The sequence below is a fragment of the Rhipicephalus microplus genome, unplaced genomic scaffold (assembly GCF_043290135.1).
Source record: "Rhipicephalus microplus isolate Deutch F79 unplaced genomic scaffold, USDA_Rmic scaffold_14, whole genome shotgun sequence".
Lineage (NCBI taxonomy): Eukaryota > Metazoa > Arthropoda > Arachnida > Ixodida > Ixodidae > Rhipicephalus > Rhipicephalus microplus.
The window spans coordinates 30,912,562-30,934,495 of record NW_027464587.1 but is presented as its reverse complement, the minus strand read 5'-3'; the positions used below and the strand labels follow the sequence as shown (position 1 = coordinate 30,934,495).

The following is a 21,934-nucleotide window of genomic DNA, read 5'->3' as shown; positions in this document are numbered from 1 at the left end:
GCACGCACCGATGTTGATTTCTGGTGCTACCGCTGTAGTTACTTTGGGCACTGAAATGTCAATTACTTCTAAAATAGTCTAAACTGTGGTGGCTGAAGCACTATCAACTTGTTAACGTGTTCTCATATTCTCTGAAACATACATTCCCGCTCCAGTTGAGAACGTGCCGTTCCGTGCTGAACTTGGACAGTTCTAAGCCAAAAGATCAAGCAACATTGTGCATCGGCCTTGGATGCGTGGGCGTCAACGTGGTCGACGCGTGCCAGTAGTTGCACGCCCTTTTCCTCCACAGGCGCGACTAGACGCTTTTGACGCGTAGGCGCAAGCATACGCGTGCCAGTGGTTGGAACTCTGTGGCGGCAACGGCGCCACAGAACACCTACTAGTTGACGGCGCGGCGAAAACTCTCGGTGGCGGCGCGCCGACCAGTCGGCGCACACCTCTACGTACAGCTAACGTCTTCTAGATTTCCCGTGCCTTCCGGACGAAGCGCTGCCTACGTAAAAATAGGGGTTTTTGAATTCGGCCTACGAGATTGGCAATTTTTGCGTTTGCTACAAATTTTAGAGAATACCTTGTAATAAAGAAGTTGCTTGCTGAATGACGGTGTCACTTACGTAGGGTTAGTTATAATTACGTTTACGCATTTTTTAAACTTTTTTACTATATTTTGTTGCATATAGGCTCCAAAAAACGTACAAACCTATTTGAAGACACCCTTACTTGAGTGGCGCCACCATCGTAGTTCCGACGACCGCCGCTTCCCAAGTGACCGCCGATAATCCGGCAGGCACGGGAAATCTAGGAGGCGTTGGCACAGCAGGTGTTCTTTGGTATAGCCATATACATCCATCCATCCATCGTCTCGGCGTACACGCTACACAACAGTGCTACACACCGTGGCGTACACCCGTGTTCTGTGGTACACCTCTACCAGTGCGGTGATCGACTACGCAAGCCGACGTTTGGACCCGCCTTTCTCCGTAGCGTGTGGTGGTTTTCGCGGTGTGACAACGTCGTGGAGTGAACGTGTGATTTCGCAACTCAGAAGCATCGCTGTGTGCGCGTCTCTTGTGGTGATCGTGGCCGAAACTGTGCGTGGCAGCGTCGTCCATGAGCATCTTGCGTCGTCCGTGCCGCCGTGTTGCCATGCAGTGCCGTGGCACGGCCCCCCCCTGCCCTCCACCTACGGTGAGCTCCTTTGCCGGCCGCCGGTGTTCCGTTGAACCGGGATCCTTGCCTTCGTCCAACAGCACACGTCGAGCTCACCTGGTTGCGTTTTAAGGCGCTGTTGTGGTCCGTTGACCGCAGCGAAAAACGTACGGGAGTCGGCGAAACGCGGCCGGTAAGTAGCTTATTACTCTGTGGTTTTGGTTGGCGTTGGATCGGCTGAAGTGCGCTTCGGTTAAAACCGCTTAACGATGCCGGCTTGCCGATATGACGATCCTGAACATTGCAGAAGCCAATAAAGTGCGTCGCGTTGGTTCAGAAAACCGCGAGAAAAACATTCACCGTACGTGCGTCATATCGCAAAACCGGCGTTTCTTCCGAAACACGTCCTTCATGTTTTTTAGCCCTGATGCAGGCTTTTTTTGCCTGCCGAAGCGGATCAGACGATTTTTTTTTTTTAAGAATCGGTGGACAAGCTGCAGCAACGTTGCTCATTCTATTACGAACGACAAGCAGTGTGGCGACCTTCACGCACATTGGAGTTAATTCACGTATGTGATAGTGTGATCTACTTAATCAGACCGATTGGGATTTCTGCTGTCATTGGCCCTCTCCTGAAACTTGCGTAAATTGATCCAATCAGGATCAAGAATAGTCGATCCGGATCAGGCGTGATCGAATTTCCAGATCATGATTGGCCCCTTTATGCAAGCTGCAGAAGGGAACCGATCACTGTAGAATAATTGATCTCGATCGGGCTGAGCTGCGGCGAGCAGCGTACCGTGTAGCATCAGTAGCCATTTTATAGGTCTTAGAAAGGGGATTTGAGAAACATCATTATGCCGGATGGTATGTTTTTTCTAATGAATGTTCCAAGGAGCCATTTCAGGCAGTTTTCTACAGGCATTGAATTTTTTTTTTGTTCTCTTACCTTTAGAGAAAAGCATGTGATACTTCATGCCTAAATGTTATAGCTATTGGTGATGTTGCCTGTATTGTGTTTATGTACTTATTCACTTTAAATGTTTGATACTGAACTACTTTTCTATTTTTGTTATGGCTGTTTTTCTTTTGTGGGCCTCCCTATTTTTTTTACTATTGCTCATTGGTAGGTAATCAAAGCTTTGCTGACTTCAAAAGGGAGTTTTCCTGTGGCGATTTGTGTAGCTATATTGCCATGCACTCTTATTATTTTATTTTAGTGTGATCGGGTTTAGCTGCAAAAACCTGTTAGCACTACTCACCGAAAACCGTGCCACAATGCTTTGAAATTTTCGCGATTGTCTCTGATTGTTCTGTTAAGATTACACTTAAATCCTGACCATGGCGGCTGCATTTCTATAAATGCAATATTGGACCACCTGGTACATCTTAAAAAACACTAAGTGGTCGAAATTCCCACTACTGCATCCTTCATAATCCTGTTGTACAGTTGGGACACAAGAGCTCAATAATTATCAAGGTTACGCACAGCATGGGAGTACCCTTATTCTGGCGGGAGCTTATTTGAGCACCAGCAATAATGCTGTACGGTGCGATTACGGATGTGCAAAACGAGACACTTTCCGCCGGCGATCAGATTACTGACGGCCAGCAACTTTTTATGTGTGTGATTACCAGTGTATAGCACACTTTGGTTCTACATTGAGTGACTTAGTTTTCTGGTCAAAAGTTAGCCCACCTCCGCGAGAGTCTTGCTTACTTCATAGTCGCCACAATACAATGGGAGGTGCAATAAAGTGAAATGCTGGGCCAGTTGGTACAACATAATGTGGAAATATATGAGCACACAAGGTAGAAGTAAAAGCACTTCACAGGAAAGACGCTGAACTTACAACTGAACTTTTATTAGAAAACATTCATTGCACAAGAACACAAACCCACGGGCGCAACCAACTATCACTTCAAAGTGCCACAGCTCCCCCCTCCCCCAAAAGAAAAAAAGGTATACGTTTATCTACTTCAGAGCTCGCAAAAGACACCTCTTTTTCACTTATATTGCTACCAAAGGAACACTGCCACACATGGTTGCATTCACCCTAATCTGTTCTGCTTCCATGATTTCTTTAGTCAATCTGTGTTTGGATTTGCCTAGAATTCTCGTGCTGCGACATTGCAGATTGCACCCACAATCCCTGCAGTGAATTGACAAGTGCATGCCACTTGCTCATGTGTGAATGACCAGCCAGAGAGGCTTTGCTGTTTTTTAGATCCTAACATTGATTTTAATTTATTTATTTATTTATTTATTTGTACCCTCAAGGCCTACAGGCATTTCAGAGGGGAGTGGGTTACAAGGTTATACAAAAAACTAAAAAGCAGCAACAAAAGTAGTAAGCAGATAAGTACAAACATACATGGGCCCTAATCATACAATGTTAGCTAGTGCTGCACGAAACTGATGGTTGTCTTCGATTGCGGCGATCAGTCCGGGAAGGCGGTTCCAATCTTGTGACGTCCGAGGAATAAATGACTGAAAGAAGGCATTGGTGTTGCATGGTATTGTTCCTACTTTTTGTCGGTGATCCATACGAGAAGAAATATATGAAGGAGGAGTAATTAACTCACTGAATAGGGGCGAATTATGGTAGTAAATTTTGTGAAAGAGACAGAGGCGAGAGTGTTTGCGGCGCGAAGAGAGTGGGTAATTGAAGCAAGTTTTTCATGGACGTGACACTTGCCGCACGGGTGAAATTACCGAGAATGAAACGTGCTGCGTTGTTCTGCACGAGCTCAAGTGATGTCACCAGATAGTCATGGCTCGGGTCCCAAATGAATGATGCATATTCGAGTTTAGAACGAACCAATGATTTATACAAAAGTGTTTTTAAAGAGGTAGGTGCAGAAAAGAAGTTGCGGCAAAGGTAGCCAAGCAGGCGATTAGCATTATTAATAACGGTATTAATATGAAGCGACCAGGTAAGATCAGTTGTTATGTGAATTCCCAGGTATCGGTACGACGTCACAGGTTCAAGAAGTGTGTTGTTAAGGTAATAGGAACCCGTCGAAAGGGCTGTTCTTGAAATGCGTAAGACTTTGCATTTAGTTGTATTAAGTTCCATTAACCATTGCTCACACCAGTTAGAAATTGCATTAATGTCCGATCGCAGTGCCGTAACGTCGTTATTGTTGTTAATTTCTCGAAAAATAACACAGTCATCTACAAACAAGTGAATATTAGAGAGAACACAGCTAGGTAGGTCATTAACGTATATCAAAAACAAAAGTGGTCCCAAGACAAAGCCCTGGGGAACGCCGGAATGAACAGAACTGGGTGAAGAGTCATAGTTATTGGCTGTGACGAACTGGAAACGATTAGAAAGGAAATACTCAATCCATGCAAACAACTTAGGATCTAGATTTAACTTGCTTAGTTTGTAAAGGAGTAGTTTGTGAGACACTTTGTCAAAAGCCTTGGAGAAGTCGAGGAAGATACAATCAGCGGATGAACGGCGATCTAAAATTAAGTGTAGCTTGTGGGTTAATGAAAGCAATTGGGTCTCGCACGAGAACTTCTTTCGAAAACCATGTTGCGTGGGTGAGAAGAAAGAGTTAAATTCAAGAAATTTGACCAGATGGGAAAAAATTACATGTTCGAGAATTTTGCATGGAATGCTTGTAAGTGATATGGGTCGGAAATTGTTAGGCGTGTGTTTGTTACCGGACTTATGGAGTGGCACCACCTTCCCGACTTCCCAATCCGCCGGCAGGATGCTCGTGTCGAGGGTCTGCTGGAATATTTTGCACAAAATAATAGAGGAATACACAACAGTACTTTTTAAGAACTTCGTATTAATAAGGTCAACACGGGGGCTCGATGAGGGTTTCAGTGACTGGATTATTTTACTTACACCACCTGGGTCAGTAACAATGGGGTCCATGGAGAGATAATTACAGTTCTGAAGTTCAGGTATCGAGGGGTTAGAAGAAGCAACAAAGTTCTGGCAAAAAACTGCATTGAGTAGGGAAGAACATTCGCTACTGGGTATAATGGAACCATCTGGCCCAGTCAATGTAATACTATTCGTTTTAGAAGGAGTGATCACACGCCAAAATTTTTTAGGGTCGTTAATAAGCATAGAAGGAAGGGTGCGCTGAAGAAAGTGTGATTTGGCAAGTTTTACTGCTGCAATGTATGCTTTGTTGGCGGTTGTGTATGCGTTCCATCGTTAATCACTCGGGGATTTTTTAGCCAGGCGATAGCAACGCTTTTTTCGATTAGACAGCCTGTTTAACTGCTTGTTGTACCAAGGCGCCTCCGGGTTAGAATTTATTGTGCGCAGAGGGATGTATTTATCAGTTAGTTCGTGAACTTTACTTTTAAATAGGTTCCAGTTTTCTTGAACGGTACGCGTATCAAAATGCAACACGAAAATGTCCAGAAAGCAAGCTAGTTCGTTTTTAATAGTTTCAAAGTCTGCTCTTGAGTAGTCGCGAATTTGCTTAGTTAAGGTCGTAGCCTTGCTTAGTGGAACGTTTATATTAAATGAAAGGAGCGAGCGGTCGCTCAGACCGGGTAAGTATGAAATCGGGGAAGCAAAATTAGCGTGCGTAGTTAATATCAAATCTAGTATGTTCGCGGTCTCTTGCGTGGTTCTAGTCGGTTCAGAAACGAGCTGGGAGAAAGAAAATAATGAACGAAGATTGAGAAATTCTGTTGTTTGAGATGAGGGTGGTTTGGATGCGGGGGTTTCCGAGGACCAAGAAATATGTGGGAAGTTAAAATCACCCATAAGGAATATAGGAGCAGTGGGGTGTCGTGTAGAAACAATATTCAGCGCATCGTGTAGTTCAGACACAAACGTTGGGGGATATGAAGGTGGACGGTAACTAACGCCCATAACAAATTTCCGGTGCCCAATGTCAACGCAAGACCATACAGATTCTAAATCAGTGTGAACGTGAATTAAGTGAGATGGATAACACTTTTTGACAGCAAGTAATACGCCACCGCCTTGACGCAAGGTGCGATCGCAGCGATAAATGTTGAAACAGGACACGTAGAAGATTTCACTATCATGAATGTGTGTGTGCAACCATGTTTCAGTGAGTGCTACGATGTCTGCGCTAACGGTGTTAATGACAGAGTTAAGAGATGCAGTTGGTCATGTTTGCTGGGAGTTTTCCCCGCGGTCAAAGAAGGGCCTGTTACCCTTTGACTCTTCTCATAGTAAGCTAGTGAAAAGGGCGATAGCTAATTACTGCCTTAGTTCATCACTCAGCAAATCATGTCCACATAAAATGGAATGCAGTTACCGGAATCAAGTAAGACGCCTACTCAGTTAGTGTTACCTGCACAGCTCGCTTCTGGCAGTAGGCAGTACCATGTTAAAGAAGTTGAAGAGGTCAAGTACCACCAACACGGCAGAAACAAGGCAAACAAAAACAGTTGTAGCTATGCCCTATGTGCAGATGATTTTGCACTCTTTGATAAAGATTGGGTACAAGCATGGTGCACGCGTTGTTCTTATGACTCCCTGCAAACTGGCAAAACTGTGTCCCATGATAGGAAATTGCGGAAAGGTGAACAAGAGCGGTTGCACTAAAAAACATGCCACGCTGTTTGTACTGCGTAGTTCAAGGGTTGTGTACATAATCCCCTTGAGCTGCAGAAAAGTGTAAATCGGCCAGACGGGTCCTTGTTTAAATGATCGACTCCGAGAACATGCGACGTCCTTGAAGGTTCTCGCAGGTGGCACGCACTTGTCAATTCACTGCAGGGATTGTGGGTGCAATCCGCAGTGTGGCAGCACGAGAATTCTAGGCAAATCCAAACACAGATTGACCAGAGAAATCATGGAAGTAGAACAGATTAGGGTGAATGCAAGCAGGTGTATCAGTGTTCCTTTGGTAGCTTTAAGTGAAAAATAGGTGTCTTTTTTGAGCTGTTGATGTAGATAAACGTATACCTTCTTTTTTTTGGGAGGGGAGGGGTGTGACACCTTGAAGTGATGGTTGTTCCTACGCGTTTGTGTTCTCGTGCAGTAAATGTTTTCTAATAAAAGATCAGTTGTAAGTTGAGCGTCTTTCCTGTCAAGTGCTTGAGCTTCTGCCTTGTGCGCTCATATATTTCCACAATGGGAGGTGTTTGTGGGGTGACATGTTAACTCGTTAAAGAAAATTTCATTGCATGTTAGCGAGTATGTAATTAACGAGTGCTTTATGCCGGCAGATAACAAAACTAGGAAAAGTAATGGCAGACTTATAAAAAAATGCCGCAACCAACGTTGTTGCTAGTGTATGCTAATGATTCGATATTGTGTAAACAGTCTTTTATGGACAACTTAAAGCTGCCATCGAAATTTGTGTCATGATGCCAAAGCTAAGCTTTTGTGATTATATGGCGACCCGCTGGCTTGTCATCAAGCTGAGCAGTGACATTCATCCATTACAAAAATTAAAAGTGCAAGGGGGTTTATTAGCGACGCCAGGTAATAGGCAGACAGCCGGTACAGAAACAAATGCTCGGGCAGTCCAGCGTCTACAGCTCGTGCTCCCGCTCGCGCTTCGCACTCAGCGATGGTCCCACTAGTCATTGCCTTGCGAATTCCCCACTACAAAAGCAACAACCGTGGTCAGAGAAGTGTACGAAAAGCTGTCTATTTAAGCAGCCGCAACAAACCGTAATACATTCCTTCTGAAATCAACCAATGTAATTTGAGCAAGTACGACAAAACATTTGAGATACTAATTCATTTCCATAAAATGAAATTAAATTGGTCACGTTAAGCAATTTTCAAGCGGACTTTTTTGTGCATAGGCATTTGCTACTACATTATACAGGCCTACAACTACAAGTTTGTGAATGTATCAATGTAACTTATGATACAGTTTGCAAGTATTGTCTTGGACAGATCTGTTCTGGTGGTATCTTGTGTTTATATCTCCAATACTTCTTGAATGAGTATCTTGTATGGTATTGCGATGCAGTTTCAAGGTATTGAATAAAAAGATAAAGTTGCGACCACAAGAGAAAAAAAAATGTATAAAGGTGTTTCGGCAGCCAGAATGGGAGCCTTGTTCACAATAGAACAAGGTTCCTGTTATGGATGCCAAATCGCCTTACTACATTTTTTGTTCTCTTGTGGTTGGCTTCTTCGTCTCGTTATTCAATGATTTTTTTCCGACAAAAGAGGGATTTTATTTCAAAGTATCCTTGCCCAGCCCTGGTCATAATGAAAGTAAACATGAAAAACCGGCTCTCATTTTAGCGATGAAAATTGTAAAAAAAAACTGCTGTTTAAGTCTTTTTTTTTCTCTACCAATGAAACCACCAAATAATTGAGCTAAAAAAGCATAGGGTATACATAATTTGTTGGTTTTAACTGTAGTGCAATAAATTAAAATGCATTAGAATAATTTGAAAGCAATGGAAGTGGATGAAGAAGCACCCTTTCTTGTGATTGGATCTCAACCCACAATCTGGGTTCGTACCAAACTGACGGAAAGAGCGAGTTTTGATTCACTTAGATTCTTTTCAATCCAAGTGACAATAATTCTCAGCTGTCTTTTAAGCTTCATCGGTTGTGTCTAATGGAGAAATGAGCATCTTCTTTTCTCTCTCAGTCGCCAAAAAGAAGAGGAGGATCCACGATGGCGGTGCATGCAGTAGCTGCTGCGGCTGCTGGTGGTGCCAAGCGCAAGGAGATCTACAAGTATGAGGCCCCCTGGACGGTGTACAGCATGAACTGGAGTGTGCGGCCCGATCGACGCTTCCGCCTTGCTCTTGGCAGTTTCATCGAGGAGTACAACAACAAGGCACGTTTGAAGCCACGCTCACTTGGGTACTAAAGATGTACTTGTAGGCAGACATGCGGCATTTGGTTTCCTACATTCTTTATTTATCCCTGCTCTGGCATGGACGTCCACAGACGCTATTGTTCTTGCTGGCGTCTTCTTCTCTCGGGCTGGCTCGAACACGCGGAGCAGCTGCTGCACAACTTCTTCGTCTTCTCTGAGATACTGACGGCTTGCCATAGAGCCCCCCCTAGGTAGCCCCCCTAGGTGCCATAGGTAGCTCGTGCGTAAAGGAGCGAACCCTATGAGCAGGTTGTAGGTTCTGCTATTGCGAAGCACGCTCGTCCAGTTTTCGGGGATGGCTTGTAGTCTTTGAGAACGGCGTCAGTGTCGAGGAAAGCCGGCTTTATGCGGTCAATGGAGACACTGTCTTCGCGTCCATTAAGCAACAGAACAAAATGCTTCGGGCAACGCTTGATGACCTTAAATGGTTCGTCGTAAAGAGGTTGCAGTGGTGGTCTGATTGCGTCATGTCGTACGAAAACGTGGGTGCAGTTGCGGAGCGCATGACTGACGAAACTTGGGCATGAGTGTCGACATGCAGGAATAGTGGACACATCTCTCATGGCATTCCTGAGGGGACTGGCATAATCAGCTACGTCCAATGGTGATACTGGTGACGTGTCGAAAAACTGTCCAGGAAGCCTTAGGGTAGTGCTAAATTCGAGCTCAGCTGAAAAGAACATTCGTCAGTGAAAAGAGAAAGGCTTTGCTCTTTTCGCGGGTGACGCAGTTTCTGCCTCCAGAACTGCAGCCATTAGTTTTCCTGCTCCGGTGATGCAGGATGACAAAACATCGGCGACGGTGAGCGGTGGTTAACAGGAGGGCGGTGGTCGGTGTACGATGACATCTGGTCGAGAGGCTGAGAGACTGCGAACAAAGGGCGCAATGGCACATAAGGGGTAGGTTTGAAGCTCTGGTGGTAGACAGATACGCGCCGACAAGAGTATCACACTACGAGCCCTGGCAGGCCACATGCAAAACATATTGGCTGATTGCTTGAGAGTGTGCTGTTGTCCACTACTCTGGAGGTACCTTGACTGATCGAACCGAGGAGTGGGTCTTAGTGGCACGGCTGGTGGTAGCGACGCAAAAGTCCGAAGAGGTAGCCATGCGGCAGCTTCAGCATACCTTAGAGGTGCTCACCTCAGCACAGGCAAAGCGGTCATCAACGGGGAAGTGTTGCAGGCACATGGCAGAGCCGCACAAACTTGCTCCTGGATTACCTGGCGAATGTTTGCTGGCAGAGGGGAAGGTGGTTGGCCAGTTATAGATAGCAGTGAAAGCTGACGAGTGACCTTGGCACGAAAAAACTCCTTGATCTGCGATAGCCGTGATTGAAGGTCAGTGGGGGTAGTCAGGCTCAAGATAGTGTCATCTGAAAGGTTAAAGGATTGCCTGAGAAGACGCTGTCCTGAGAAGAGCTCCTCGAAACTCTGACACAGCTCAATGAACTCGAAGACAGTGCAGAGTTCTTGGATAGCAGTATTTGAAAGGTGTTATGGGAAGTGCTTTTCATGATGTGTCGTACCTTGTTAGTTTCTGCTATCGTCAAGTTGACACGCTGGTAGATGTTGAAGATTTGCTCGATGTAGCTAGTGAATGTCTCACCAGTTTGTTGTGACCGGCTTCGGAGTCGTCATTCCGCGCAAGTTTCGCATAATCGCATACTTGCAAAGTCTCCCACATTGTCCGACGACTGCCGGATTGCGACCGTTTCTTCCGTTTGTAGGGTTGCCATGAAATTCTTCCGAAAATCTAAATGTGTGTGCGAGATTTGACCCCACTGATAAAAATGCTGGCCAGTCCGTTTTAGGCTTTTTGCGAGCCCACCGCATTATAAACTAATTTTAGACGCGTTCATCTAAACTTACAGTTGAGTCTCAGTGATGCAAAACTGTGACAGATACGAATTCGTGTGATTCCGCAGCCAAATTCACGTGTCCATTGGGTCGAAATTCGGATGTTCGGAACACTTATCCTATTTGCGGCATGTGATATGAACTTTAGTACTTAAACCGTCGAACGAAGGCCGATTGAGAGCAGCGTGCTCGAAGCTTCAGAAGTATGCATGCGATCAGCACTCGCGCTTTCTTTTCCAGTGCATGTGGTTGTCATTGCCACAACCGCTGTGGACGAAACCGCGATCGTTTGACACGATCATGTATGGTGACGACCTTACTGACAGAACTCCTATAGTGTGCGCCTGGCCAACGTTGGACCAGCCAAAGCAACACTGCTTTCTGCAAACTCTGTGTACAAAACCGCGGCAGTTGCGGCTATAGATAGCACAAAATGACTTATTTTTGAAGGCATGTGGATTGAAAAACAAAACTGCCAATCGCCGCAAACCGCTGCGCACAATACCGCGGTCATGCTGATGCAATAGCGATCCATGACCTCCGAGGGCACGTAGCTGATGCAGCGGTAGAATGAAAGGCGGTGAAGACTTAAAAAGGCTAGAAGCCTTTTGTCGTTCCTGTCCAAAGAATCTAGTAGCAAGCAAAGCCAAAGCTTTGACCCACGCTTTCGCAGCAGCCAGCTGCGCCATCCCATCCGTTCACGTGTGAAGACATAGGCAAGTTATTTATTTATTTATTTAGTATACCTCAAAGGCCCCAGTCGGGGTATTACATGAGGGATGGGCATAATTAGCAACATATTAACGATTCAATCACGGTCTTGAATACATGTGGGTCGGAGTGGTGCATCGCGAAGGCAGGCAAGTTGTTCCAGTCTTGGGCGGTTGCAACAAAAAAGGAGCGAAGGTGGGCAGTAGTTTGTGCTGGCGGTGGATAAACGGCTCGGGGATGGTTTGTACGGCTGGATAATCGATGAGCAGGCAAGATGGCTGGAACGTTGAAAGGAGCGTGATAAAATTTGTGAAAAAGACAGAGCCGAGATATATGACGACGTGATTCTAGGTTGTTGAGGTGGGCGCGAGTTTTGAGTTCGGAAACGCTGGAATGATAAGAGTACACGAAGTAGATGAACCGGGCTGCGCGATTTTGTACAGATTCGAGAAGGTTAAATTGATTAGATTGATGAGGGTCCCAAACCGAGCATGCGTACTCCAATTTAGGGCGAACAAATGTGGTGTAAGCTAACAACTTCACTGATTAGGGAGCAAGTTTTAAATTCCTACGAAGAAAACCCAGCGCACGATTAGCGGAGGATGCTACGTTGTTAACGTGAGTGGACCAGGTGAGGTTGCTTGAGAATGTTACGCCGAGGTATTTATAGGATTCTGCTGTTAAGATTGTAGAGCCCGAAATGGTGTGAGTCACTTGCTGGTAATGTTGCTTACGGTGAAATGATATTAGCGATGTCTTATTTACGTTTAAAGACATTAGCCAGTCGTTACACCAGGATTCAATAAGGTTAAGGTCGTTTTGAAGTATAGCAATATCGGTAGGGTTTTTTATTGGACGGTACACGACGCAATCATCTGCAAACAGGCGAATATTTGATGAAATGTTAGCTGGGAGGTCATTTATATAAATTAAGAAAAGTAGGGGTCGGAGTACTGTGCCCTATGGGACGCCAGAGATTACGGAAAGATGGTTAGATGAATGGTTGTTAGGGTACACAAATTGTTGCCAATTAGTCAGAAAACTACGAATCCAGTTGAACGTCGATGTATTAATGTTTAAGGAAGAAAGCTTGAGGAGTAGCCGTTGATGCGGAACTTTGTCAAATGCTTTTTCATAGTCTAAAAAGAGGGCATCGGTGGGTATATTTAGGTCAACGCTAGAACTGATGTCATTGTAGAATGAAGCAAGTTGTGTGTCGCAGGATAATCCTGAGCGAAACCCATGTTGACTATGATGAAAGAAGTTGTGGCGGTTTAAGAACTTGACGGTGTTAGAGTAGATCACATGTTCCATTAGTTTAGAGCAAATGCTAGTGAGCGAGATGGGACGATAGCTGCTAGGCTGGGATGGAGGGCCCTTTTTAGGGACTGGTACAATCTTACCCACTTTCCAGTCTTCCGGCACCACTCCTGAAGACAGTGATTGCTGAAAAATATGGCATAATATCACACTGACAATGGGTTGTGTGTTTTTTAACATTTTAGCGTTGATGCCATCGGCGCCACAAAAAGATGTAAGCTTTAATGAGTCGATTAATTTAGCAATGCCCTGTTGAGAAAACGTGATGTCCGGCATCATGTCATAATCACGAGGATGGAATGAAGGTAAGTTGCCGTTAGGTTCGATAGTGAACATGGAAGAGAAAAATGATTAAGTTGTTCGGCGACTTCATCGTCAAGGATCGGAAGGTTATGATTGTCAAACAGTGCCAGTAGTTGAGAATTTTGAGGGTTGATAACGCTCCAAAATTTCTTCGGGTTATTGGTCAGTATGGCCGGCGAAGTCTGTGAGTAAAAAGAACGTTTTTCTTTCATAGCATGCGTGCTGAATGCTTTTTTCGCAGCGTAGTAGTTGTTCCATGCAGAAATGTTATTGGATCGTTTTGCTGATCTAAAGAGTCTTTTCTTTTTATTATTGAGTCGTTTTAGTGTAGCTGTGAATCATGGGGACGTCTTTTTTTCGGTGACGGTAATGGTGGGCACGTATTTTATGAACAGGTCATGGATTTTATTTTTGAAGAGTAACCAATTAGTCTCGACAGAGCGCTGCGAAAAATCGGCTAGCAGGCAAGTAGCGAATTCTGCAAATTCATTGTTTAGGGCGGAATAGTTTCCTTTGTTATACAATGTTATCGTTTTTGTTATTTTAGACGAGCGTGTTAGTTGGCAGAGGTAGGTACCATGAATCACTGAATGGTCACTTAAGTCATGCAAGAACGTCATCTTGGAAACCTTGTCAGGCTCGGAAGTGAGGATAAGATCTAGAGTGTTGGAGGAGGTAGAATTTTGACGTGTGGGTTTAGTGACGAGTTGCGTTAGTCCAAATGTTAGGCATGAGTTGACGAAATCGCTTTCAGGACCGTGTTTGGCGGCTGTGCTTGCCAGATTATTCCACGAAATTGCTGGAAAATTAAAATCACCGAAGAGAAGTATCGGATAATGACGGAAAGCTTTAGTTACAGAGTGAATAGCCACGTGGAAATTCGGTACAAAAAGGGGGTCAAGACCCGGAGGGCGGTAACAAACTCCAATTATCGTGGGGGGATAAGAAGCATTGCAGAGAATGAACGTGATTTCTAAGCATGAGGATACACGAATTTCTGTACATTGAAGGCTTTTATGACTGCCTATCAGCACTCCACCTCCACGTTTGTTAGTGCGGTCACGTCGAAAAATGTTGAAGTCCGGGAAATATTGTAGCAGCTCTGAGTCTGCTATTGAAGGGTTAAGCCAAGTTTCGGTTATTACGAACAAATCTGACTCTGAAGAGCTAATTAGATTTTGTAAGCCATCAACTTTCGGAATAATGCTTCTAATGTTAGTATAAAGAAAAGAGAATGATTTCCTGGTTGGAATAGTACGGCTGGGGCCTCTGGTTTAACGAGCGCAGAACGACTTTGTTAGTCTTGTGATCGTAAATGAAAGTTTTGTTGCCAATGATAAGCTTATCATGACGGAGTTTGTAAGGTTGCTGCTGTGCCCTTCCAAACTCACCGAGAAGTTTTCTGGCTTTAAGTGTGTTAGGTGAATAGTCCTCCGATATGCGATAGTTCGAACCTTTTAGCTTGCGCCCACTCGACAGTACGTTCTCCCTAACCCAAAGTGCACAAATTTAATGATGACTGGTCGGTTTTTGTTAGCATTATATTTACCTAAACGATGAGCCCTTTTTATATTCATTGCGTCAAGACTGATTTCTAATTCTTTGCTACAAAATTGAAGCACAGAGGCTTCCGATTCGGCCCAAGTTTCACTGTGATCTTTTAAACCAAAAAGAACAAGGTTCGATCGACGTGCTCGGTCTTCAAAGTCATACAATTTGGTCATGATTGCAGTGACATTTTGTGCATTTTGGTCTGAAAGCTTACTGATATTGTCCAATTGCTTTTTTATGCCCAATACTGATTCACAGTCTTTTTCTATTTTAGTTAGTCTATTGTTCATCTCCCTGATCGAATCATCGTTTTGAGACAGTTTCTGCTGGATTGCCTTAAGTTCTTGTAGCATGGAAGCTTGACCAGATTGGATGTTTTTAAGTGCTGTCATTACGTCACTCGACTGTAGCGATTCGCTAGAGTCGAGTACGTTAAAGCGAGTGGTAGGACCAGGGTTTAATTCAATGTCGCCTGACAAAGCTAGCAATTGCTTAATGACATACGCGCAATCAAGCACGGCACTGAAAACACTGTGGACTTGGCAACACCAGGAGGGCCGCGTAACGAGTACGACGTGCATACAGAGAGTATCGATTATTTACCTGCAGGACAAAAAGGCGTTGCAGGTAAGAGGCCGTGGCCATAGCTGTGGTGTTGCCAAGCCCATTCATCCTGGCGGAAATCAATTTTTTTGCTTGTTTTGATGACGCGAAATTTCGGCCGGGAGCATTTGTGCTCCCCCTTTTAGACTCTCACCATAGCACCCTACTCTCGCCGCCGCCGCTCCAGAAAAGCGGAGCGGCGGCATCGCGGCACAATTCGTCGTTTTATATGTATATCATGCCGCCGCCGCGAACGCGCTAACCCTGCGCGGTAAAGTCGTGCAACGCCGTACGACACTGAAGGCTCCGGCCACACCAGTCATCCCCGCTTTTATCAAAACGACAACTGTCAGCGAGTGTTTTTACATCACAGTGTTCTCGGTGATCGGCAAGCGCACTGCTGATGCCGATTGAGAAAGCTACAGTTTCAGCGTAAAATTTCATACCCAAAAACCTAGAGTGGAATCTGGCGTGAGTGTCTATGTGAGTGTACATAGAAGATCGCGTTGTTGGGCTAGGTGGTAGATCAATGCAAAAAAATTAATTTGAGCGCAAACACACTACACATTCACGCACACACACACAAACACAGCGTTGTGCATTTTAATGCCTGGGTGTGTGTGTGCGTGGTTGTGCTGTGTGTTTGCGCTGAAATTGTTTTTTGAAATGTCTACGTGGGGCACGCGAGGTTGATTGAACGGCGCTTTTGACCACCATGGCTTGGAATAGAGGAACCCAACCTCCAAAAAACACATGGCGACCACAAGCCGCAGCGTGTGTGGTTGTCTTAATTGTCTTCTTGCGCATGTGTTTCATGAACGCTGGGTTCCTAGGTTCCAAACTATGTACCAACAGGCTAGACACCAGACTCTCCAACCACAAAGGGATTAATGGAAAGTAGAATCTTTGTACCTGCTTCGAGGTGATTCCATTCTTGGCATTCGTGGGGCTCGCTCACCGAGAATAAAACAAAGTGACATGAACTTATTCTTAATAAAGACTTGCTTCATTCTTCCAAATACAAAGCTGATTGCAGGAACTCTGCGTGACCTGGATATTGACCCAAAACCATGACGAATTCAACCGAACTGGGGCATCATACACTGCTAGAAATTCTTCTCGAGATTTCGCGCTGGCAAATAATGAAGAATTTTTTTTGAAACAGAGAAAATAAGCATATGTTTTGAACTCGGATTATGCATTATCAATTTATGGAAAAAAAAATACCGTATGAAACAGTAAATAATAAACACATTTTTTATACCAATGGCAAGCATGTGTGCTGATGCGCAGAAAGATCGTGGAAGCAGTGGTTCGTATACAATGTGTCTCTCACTCCGCTGTAAAGATCATTCAGTGCGAAGCAGAAGAGATCTTTTTAGTGCCGGGAGGTTCAGCGGTTCATTGAGAAAGCTTATGTAGCTATGTCGTCGTTTTGCAGACACATTGACTAGATCTATAGAGAAGACATAATTATACAGACAATAAAGTGAAATCTATGCAGTTCCCTTGGCAAATTTCGGATTATATATTATTACGACGTGTATGTGCCGGATTGATAAGAGGGAATAGAAGTGTGGACTTGGGAAGAAGAAGATCTCTCGGCAGTTTTATCCGGTGCGGCCTCGCTATCCCAGCTTCCGTTCAATAAACCCCCGTACCCCTACTTCAGGCGTAACAGAGTGGTGGAGGTGCGGGGTACAGTATACGTCGACGAACCACGGAGCCACAGCTGTTCGAACTTCGCCGGAGCCGTCGTATTGCCGGTCTGCCACCGACACCAACTGCCATGGCCGAGAGCGAAGGTCACGCCTTCTCAACCACACAAAGGTCAGTGCCAGCTGCACCTCGATATCACTATATGGAACCCCGCCCGTTCGCGGGAAGAGCAGGAGAAGATGTGGATGCGTGGCTGACACAGTACAAAAGGGTGAGCCGGTACAACTGCTGGGATGCCACCGACCAACTGGGAAATGTCGCGCTGTTTCTCACGGAAACAGCTCTGATGTGGTACGAAAACCACGAAGATTCCTTAACAACGTGGGATCGTTTCACTGAAGAGCTCAAGAAATGCTTCGGCGACTCTGATTCAAAAAAGAAGAGCGCGGAGCGCACGTTGGCTCAAAGAGCTCAGACTCCTGGAGAAACGTGTACCACCTACATAGAGGAGGTCCTGATGCTCTGCAAGATCATAGACCCGTACATGACTGAAGAGGACATGGTCGGCCACCTTCTGAAGGGTATAGCAGAGGACGTCTACAACTTTTTGATAGGCAGGGAAGACCTCACTTCCGTCTCCGCCGTCCAACGTCACTGCCGTACTTTTGAGAAGCTAAAGACCCGTCGTATTGCCCCGAAATTTGGTAGGCTGGCAAATGTAACAACGGTCGCCAGCGTCGACGTGAGCCCGCCCGCCGACCTTGCCGCTACTATCCGGACAATAGTGCGGGAAGAACTACAGCGACAAGACACACTGTTCCACGACACCATCCGCCATACGCCTACCTGTTCATCCTACTACCCGGCCCCGTTCGCTCCTCTGCCACCATCAGTATGTGTGACAGACGTTCGCGAAGCTAGGGCTTCGTGGCCACGCCGAGACTCATTCGCGTCTGACCAGCGGTATGACCAACGTCTTCGTCCCGGCCCCGCCCCACAGAGGCGCGCAGCTCCCGTTCAGCAATCTGCTCCACCCCGTTCGGTTAGGCGACCCTACACAGCCCAGCGCTCTCAGCAGTGGTTCGGCGAGCGACCCCTACCCATCTGCTACAACTGTGGCGTCGAAGGCCACATTGCCAGGTACTGTAACTACCGGCAGCCGCCGAGGTACGACTGGCCACCGAGATCCCACCTGTCCGACTTTGCACAAGCACCAACGTTCCCTGGAAGCGCATCTTACGAGACACCAAGGCCGCTGCGAAACCGTTCTCCAGCCTCTGACCGCAGTCTGACACCCCCGCCAGCCCCTCGCTCCAATCGGTCGCCGTCTCCTAGGCGCCGCTACCCTTCGCCGCCTCCGGAAAACTAGGCAGCGCGGCCGCTGGGGGTGAGGTCGCTGGTGATTCGCTGCAAGAAGAGATACCTCCACCGGTGCTTATGTTTAAAAACAAAGTGCAAGTTTTTGTTGATGGTGTACATACGATGGCTTTGGTGGACACTGGAGCCGCCGTGTCGATCATGAGTGCTGCGTTCAAAGCTCGTTTGGGAAGAAAGGTGACCTTTTTGTTGGAGAAAGCGATAACGTTCTGTGGCGTGGGCGGCAACTCGTTGTGTCCGATTGGTGTTTGTACCGCGGCAGTGTTACTGAGTGATCAAGTGTTTGTGACAGAATTCACGGTTCTTCCGCGGAGCACTCATGACATCATTCTAGGCATAGATTTCTTGCGAATGTGCGGAGCCACTGTAGACTGTCGAAATGGCGAAGTTATCATAAGTGACGCTGTTCCTCATGGACTTATCGAGAATTCGGGTACGGAAAGCGGTGCGCTCCGAGTCTATGAAGATACCGTTATCCCGGCCTTCTGTGCTGTGCGCGTTCCAGTAGCTTCTTCGCATATTAACGACAATAAGACCAGTTTCGATGCGCTAGTGGAGCCTTTCCATCTAAGTTGTATAAAGAAGAACACGTTGGTACCCCACAGCATAGTTTCAGTGAGTGAAGGTCGTTCAGACCTTTGGACAACGAATTATTCAAACGAACCGGTGCTGCTACCAGGAGGACTTAAGCTAGCGTCGTTTAAAGAATACTCGCCAACAACAGTAGCTGTCCTCAGTGACGTTCGACGGGATGAACAAGTGACCGCCTGCTCAGACAGTTCGAAAGTTTTACCTATGGTTGATAAGGCGCTGACTGCCGACAAGCGCAGAATGCTTGTGGACGTTTTGTTAAAGTACTTGCAAGTTTTTGATTTCTCCCAGAGTGACCATACGCCTTCCATTCCTCCATTTCGTATACGCCATAGGATAAATACACAAACAGCACAGCCAATCCGACAAAAACCGTACCGAGTATCGCCGTCCGAGCGCAAGATAATAGACAATCAAGTGCGTGAAATGCTCCAAAAGGGCATCATTCAAGAATCATCGAGCCCTTGGGCAGCTCCTGTGATCCTTGTGAAAAAGAAAGACGGTACCTGGAGATTTTGTGTCGACTATCGCCGTTTGAACTCCATCACGAAGAAAGATGTTTATCCTCTTCCACGAATTGATGACGCCTTGGACTGTCTCCATTCGGCGTCATACTTCTCGTCTATCGATTTACGTTCAGGCTACTGGCAGATTCCCATGCATCCAGCGGACAAGGAAAAGACTGCTTTCATAACTCCAGACGGACTTTATGAATTTAACGTGATGCCGTTTGGATTATGTAATGCTCCTGCCACATTCGAAAGGTTCATGGATACCATTCTGCGTGGCCTAAAATGGAACGTCTGTATGTGCTACCTAGATGACATCGTGATCTTTGGGCGCACATTTCGTGAGCACAACGAACGCGTGGACATTGTTCTGGAATGCATTAGAAACGCTGGCCTTGTTCTTAATTCGAAGAAGTGTCATTTCGGCGAGCGACAAACCTTAGTACTTGGGCACCTTGTGAACAAAGATGGGATCAGGCCTGACCCGAGCAAGACAGCAGCTGTGGAAGCGTGCAAACCACCTCGCTCAACGAAAGAGCTTCGCAGCTTCCTAGGCCTGTGCTCGTACTTTCGCCGATTTATTCCCGCATTCGCCGACGTTGCCTTCCCCTTGACCAGTCTGCTACGTCAAGGTACTAGCTTTGAATGGACACATGACTGTGAGACGTCTTTCAACCAACTCAAGTTCTTACTCACATCGCAGCCCATTCTCCGACACTTCGACCCTTCGGCGCCGACCGAAGTTCATACTGACGCCAGTGGCATTGGCATAGGTGCAGTTCTAGTACAACGACACAGTGGAAAGGAACATGTCATTGCGTATGCCAGCAGAACTTTAAGTAAACCAGAACGGAATTACACAGTGACTGAGCAAGAATGTTTGGCACTCGTCTTCGCTGTACAGCGATTCCGTTCATACCTGTACGGTCGTCCCTTCCAAGTGGTCACAGACCATCATTCCTTGTGCTGGCTTGTAAGCCTCCGAGACCCATCTGGCCGCCTGGCACGCTGGGCCCTCCGCTTGCAAGAGTATGACTTCACGGTGTCATACAAGAGTGGCAGGAAGCACGCTGACGCTGACTGCCTTTCGCGGATGCCGCTTACTACAACACTTTGCGATGCCGACAATTTCGATCACCTAATTGCGTCAGTGACTCCAGTATTCCCGGACAAGACCACCTTTGAAAATGAACAGCGGAAGGATGTCAGCTTGGAGCCATTATTTGCTGAAGCACGAGCGTCCACTTTGGCCGGACGCTTTTGCGTTCGTGAAGGATTACTTTACAAGAGGACCTTCTCGGCCACGGGTTCCCGCTTCTTGCTGGTGGTGCCGCACACACTCCGTTCCTCCATTCTGCGCGCCATGCACGACGACGCAACTTCGGGTCACCTGGGAATGACGCGAACACTCCTTCGTACACAGGAGCGATTTTACTGGCCACGCATGCGCCAGTCAGTTGAGCAGTACGTGGCCAGTTGCACTCAATGCCAGACGCACAAATCAGTCACGACTGCTCCGGCTGGACTTCTACAGCCTGTGACGCCTCCCAGCACTCCCTTTGAGCAAGTTGGCATTGACCTCGTGGGCCCTTTTCCACGCTCGGCAAAAGGCAACCGTTGGATTGTAGTGTGCGCCGATTACCTGACCCGCTACTGCGAAACGGCCGCCCTGCCATCTGCGACTGCTGGCGAAGTATCCTCCTTTCTCCTGCACTCTATCATACTGCGCCACGGACCTCCTCGCGTCATAATAAGCGACCGCGGCCGTCAGTTTACGGCAGACGTTGTTGAGGAACTGCTCCGTATGTGTGGCTCGGAACTTCGTCATTCGACACCTTACCATCCACAGACGAATGGCCTTACTGAACGAACGAACCGGACACTGGTGAATATGCTTTCAATGTACGTGGCGTCCAATCACAAGAACTGGGACGACGTCTTACCGTTCATCACGTATGCCTTCAACACTGCCCAACACGAAACCACCGGCCACAGCCCTTTCTTCCTTCTTTACGTTCGACCCCCTCGTTATACCCTGGACACTATCTTTTCGTTTTATGACAATGACGATCCTTCATTAGCTGAAACACTATGCCTTGCAGAAGAAACTCGGCGTCTTGCCCGCCTGCGTACTATAGCATCGCAAGACCGCTCAAAGCTCCGCTACGACAGCAAGCACCGCCACGTCACATATGAACCGGGAGACCTTGTAATGGTGTGGAAGCCTATCCGCAAGCGTGGCTTGTCCACAAAACTTCTCGCCCACTACACTGGCCCATTCGTTGTCCTTGAGCGCCTCAGTGCAGTAGATTATAAAATAGCACGACTGACAGCTAGTGGGAGACGATCAACCAAGACCGAGGTTACCCATGTGGCTCGCCTCAAAGCTTTTAGACTGCGGGACGATGCATGAAACGCGCGGTGCGCTTCGTCTGCGAAGGGGGAAATATTACGACGTGTATGTGCCGGATTGATAAGAGG

The 21,934-nt window shown here is 46.6% G+C and overlaps 1 protein-coding gene across 2 annotated transcripts in view; it reads left to right on the top strand.

The window, feature by feature from the left end:
- Positions 1 to 500: 500 nt before the first annotated feature.
- wap (DDB1 and CUL4 associated factor wap) overlaps positions 501 to 21,934 on the top strand; it is a 75,689-nt gene continuing 54,255 nt past the window's right edge. Inside the window, exons 1-2 of one of the 2 annotated variants that reach the window (XM_075882944.1) lie at positions 501 to 1,345; positions 8,737 to 8,928. In XM_075882944.1, coding sequence (XP_075739059.1) covers positions 8,764 to 8,928 — 165 coding nt within the window. In that variant the 5' untranslated portion in view covers positions 501 to 1,345; positions 8,737 to 8,763. The remainder of the gene's footprint in view (positions 1,346 to 8,736; positions 8,929 to 21,934) is intronic. The other variant, XM_037432489.2, reaches the window with a different exon arrangement.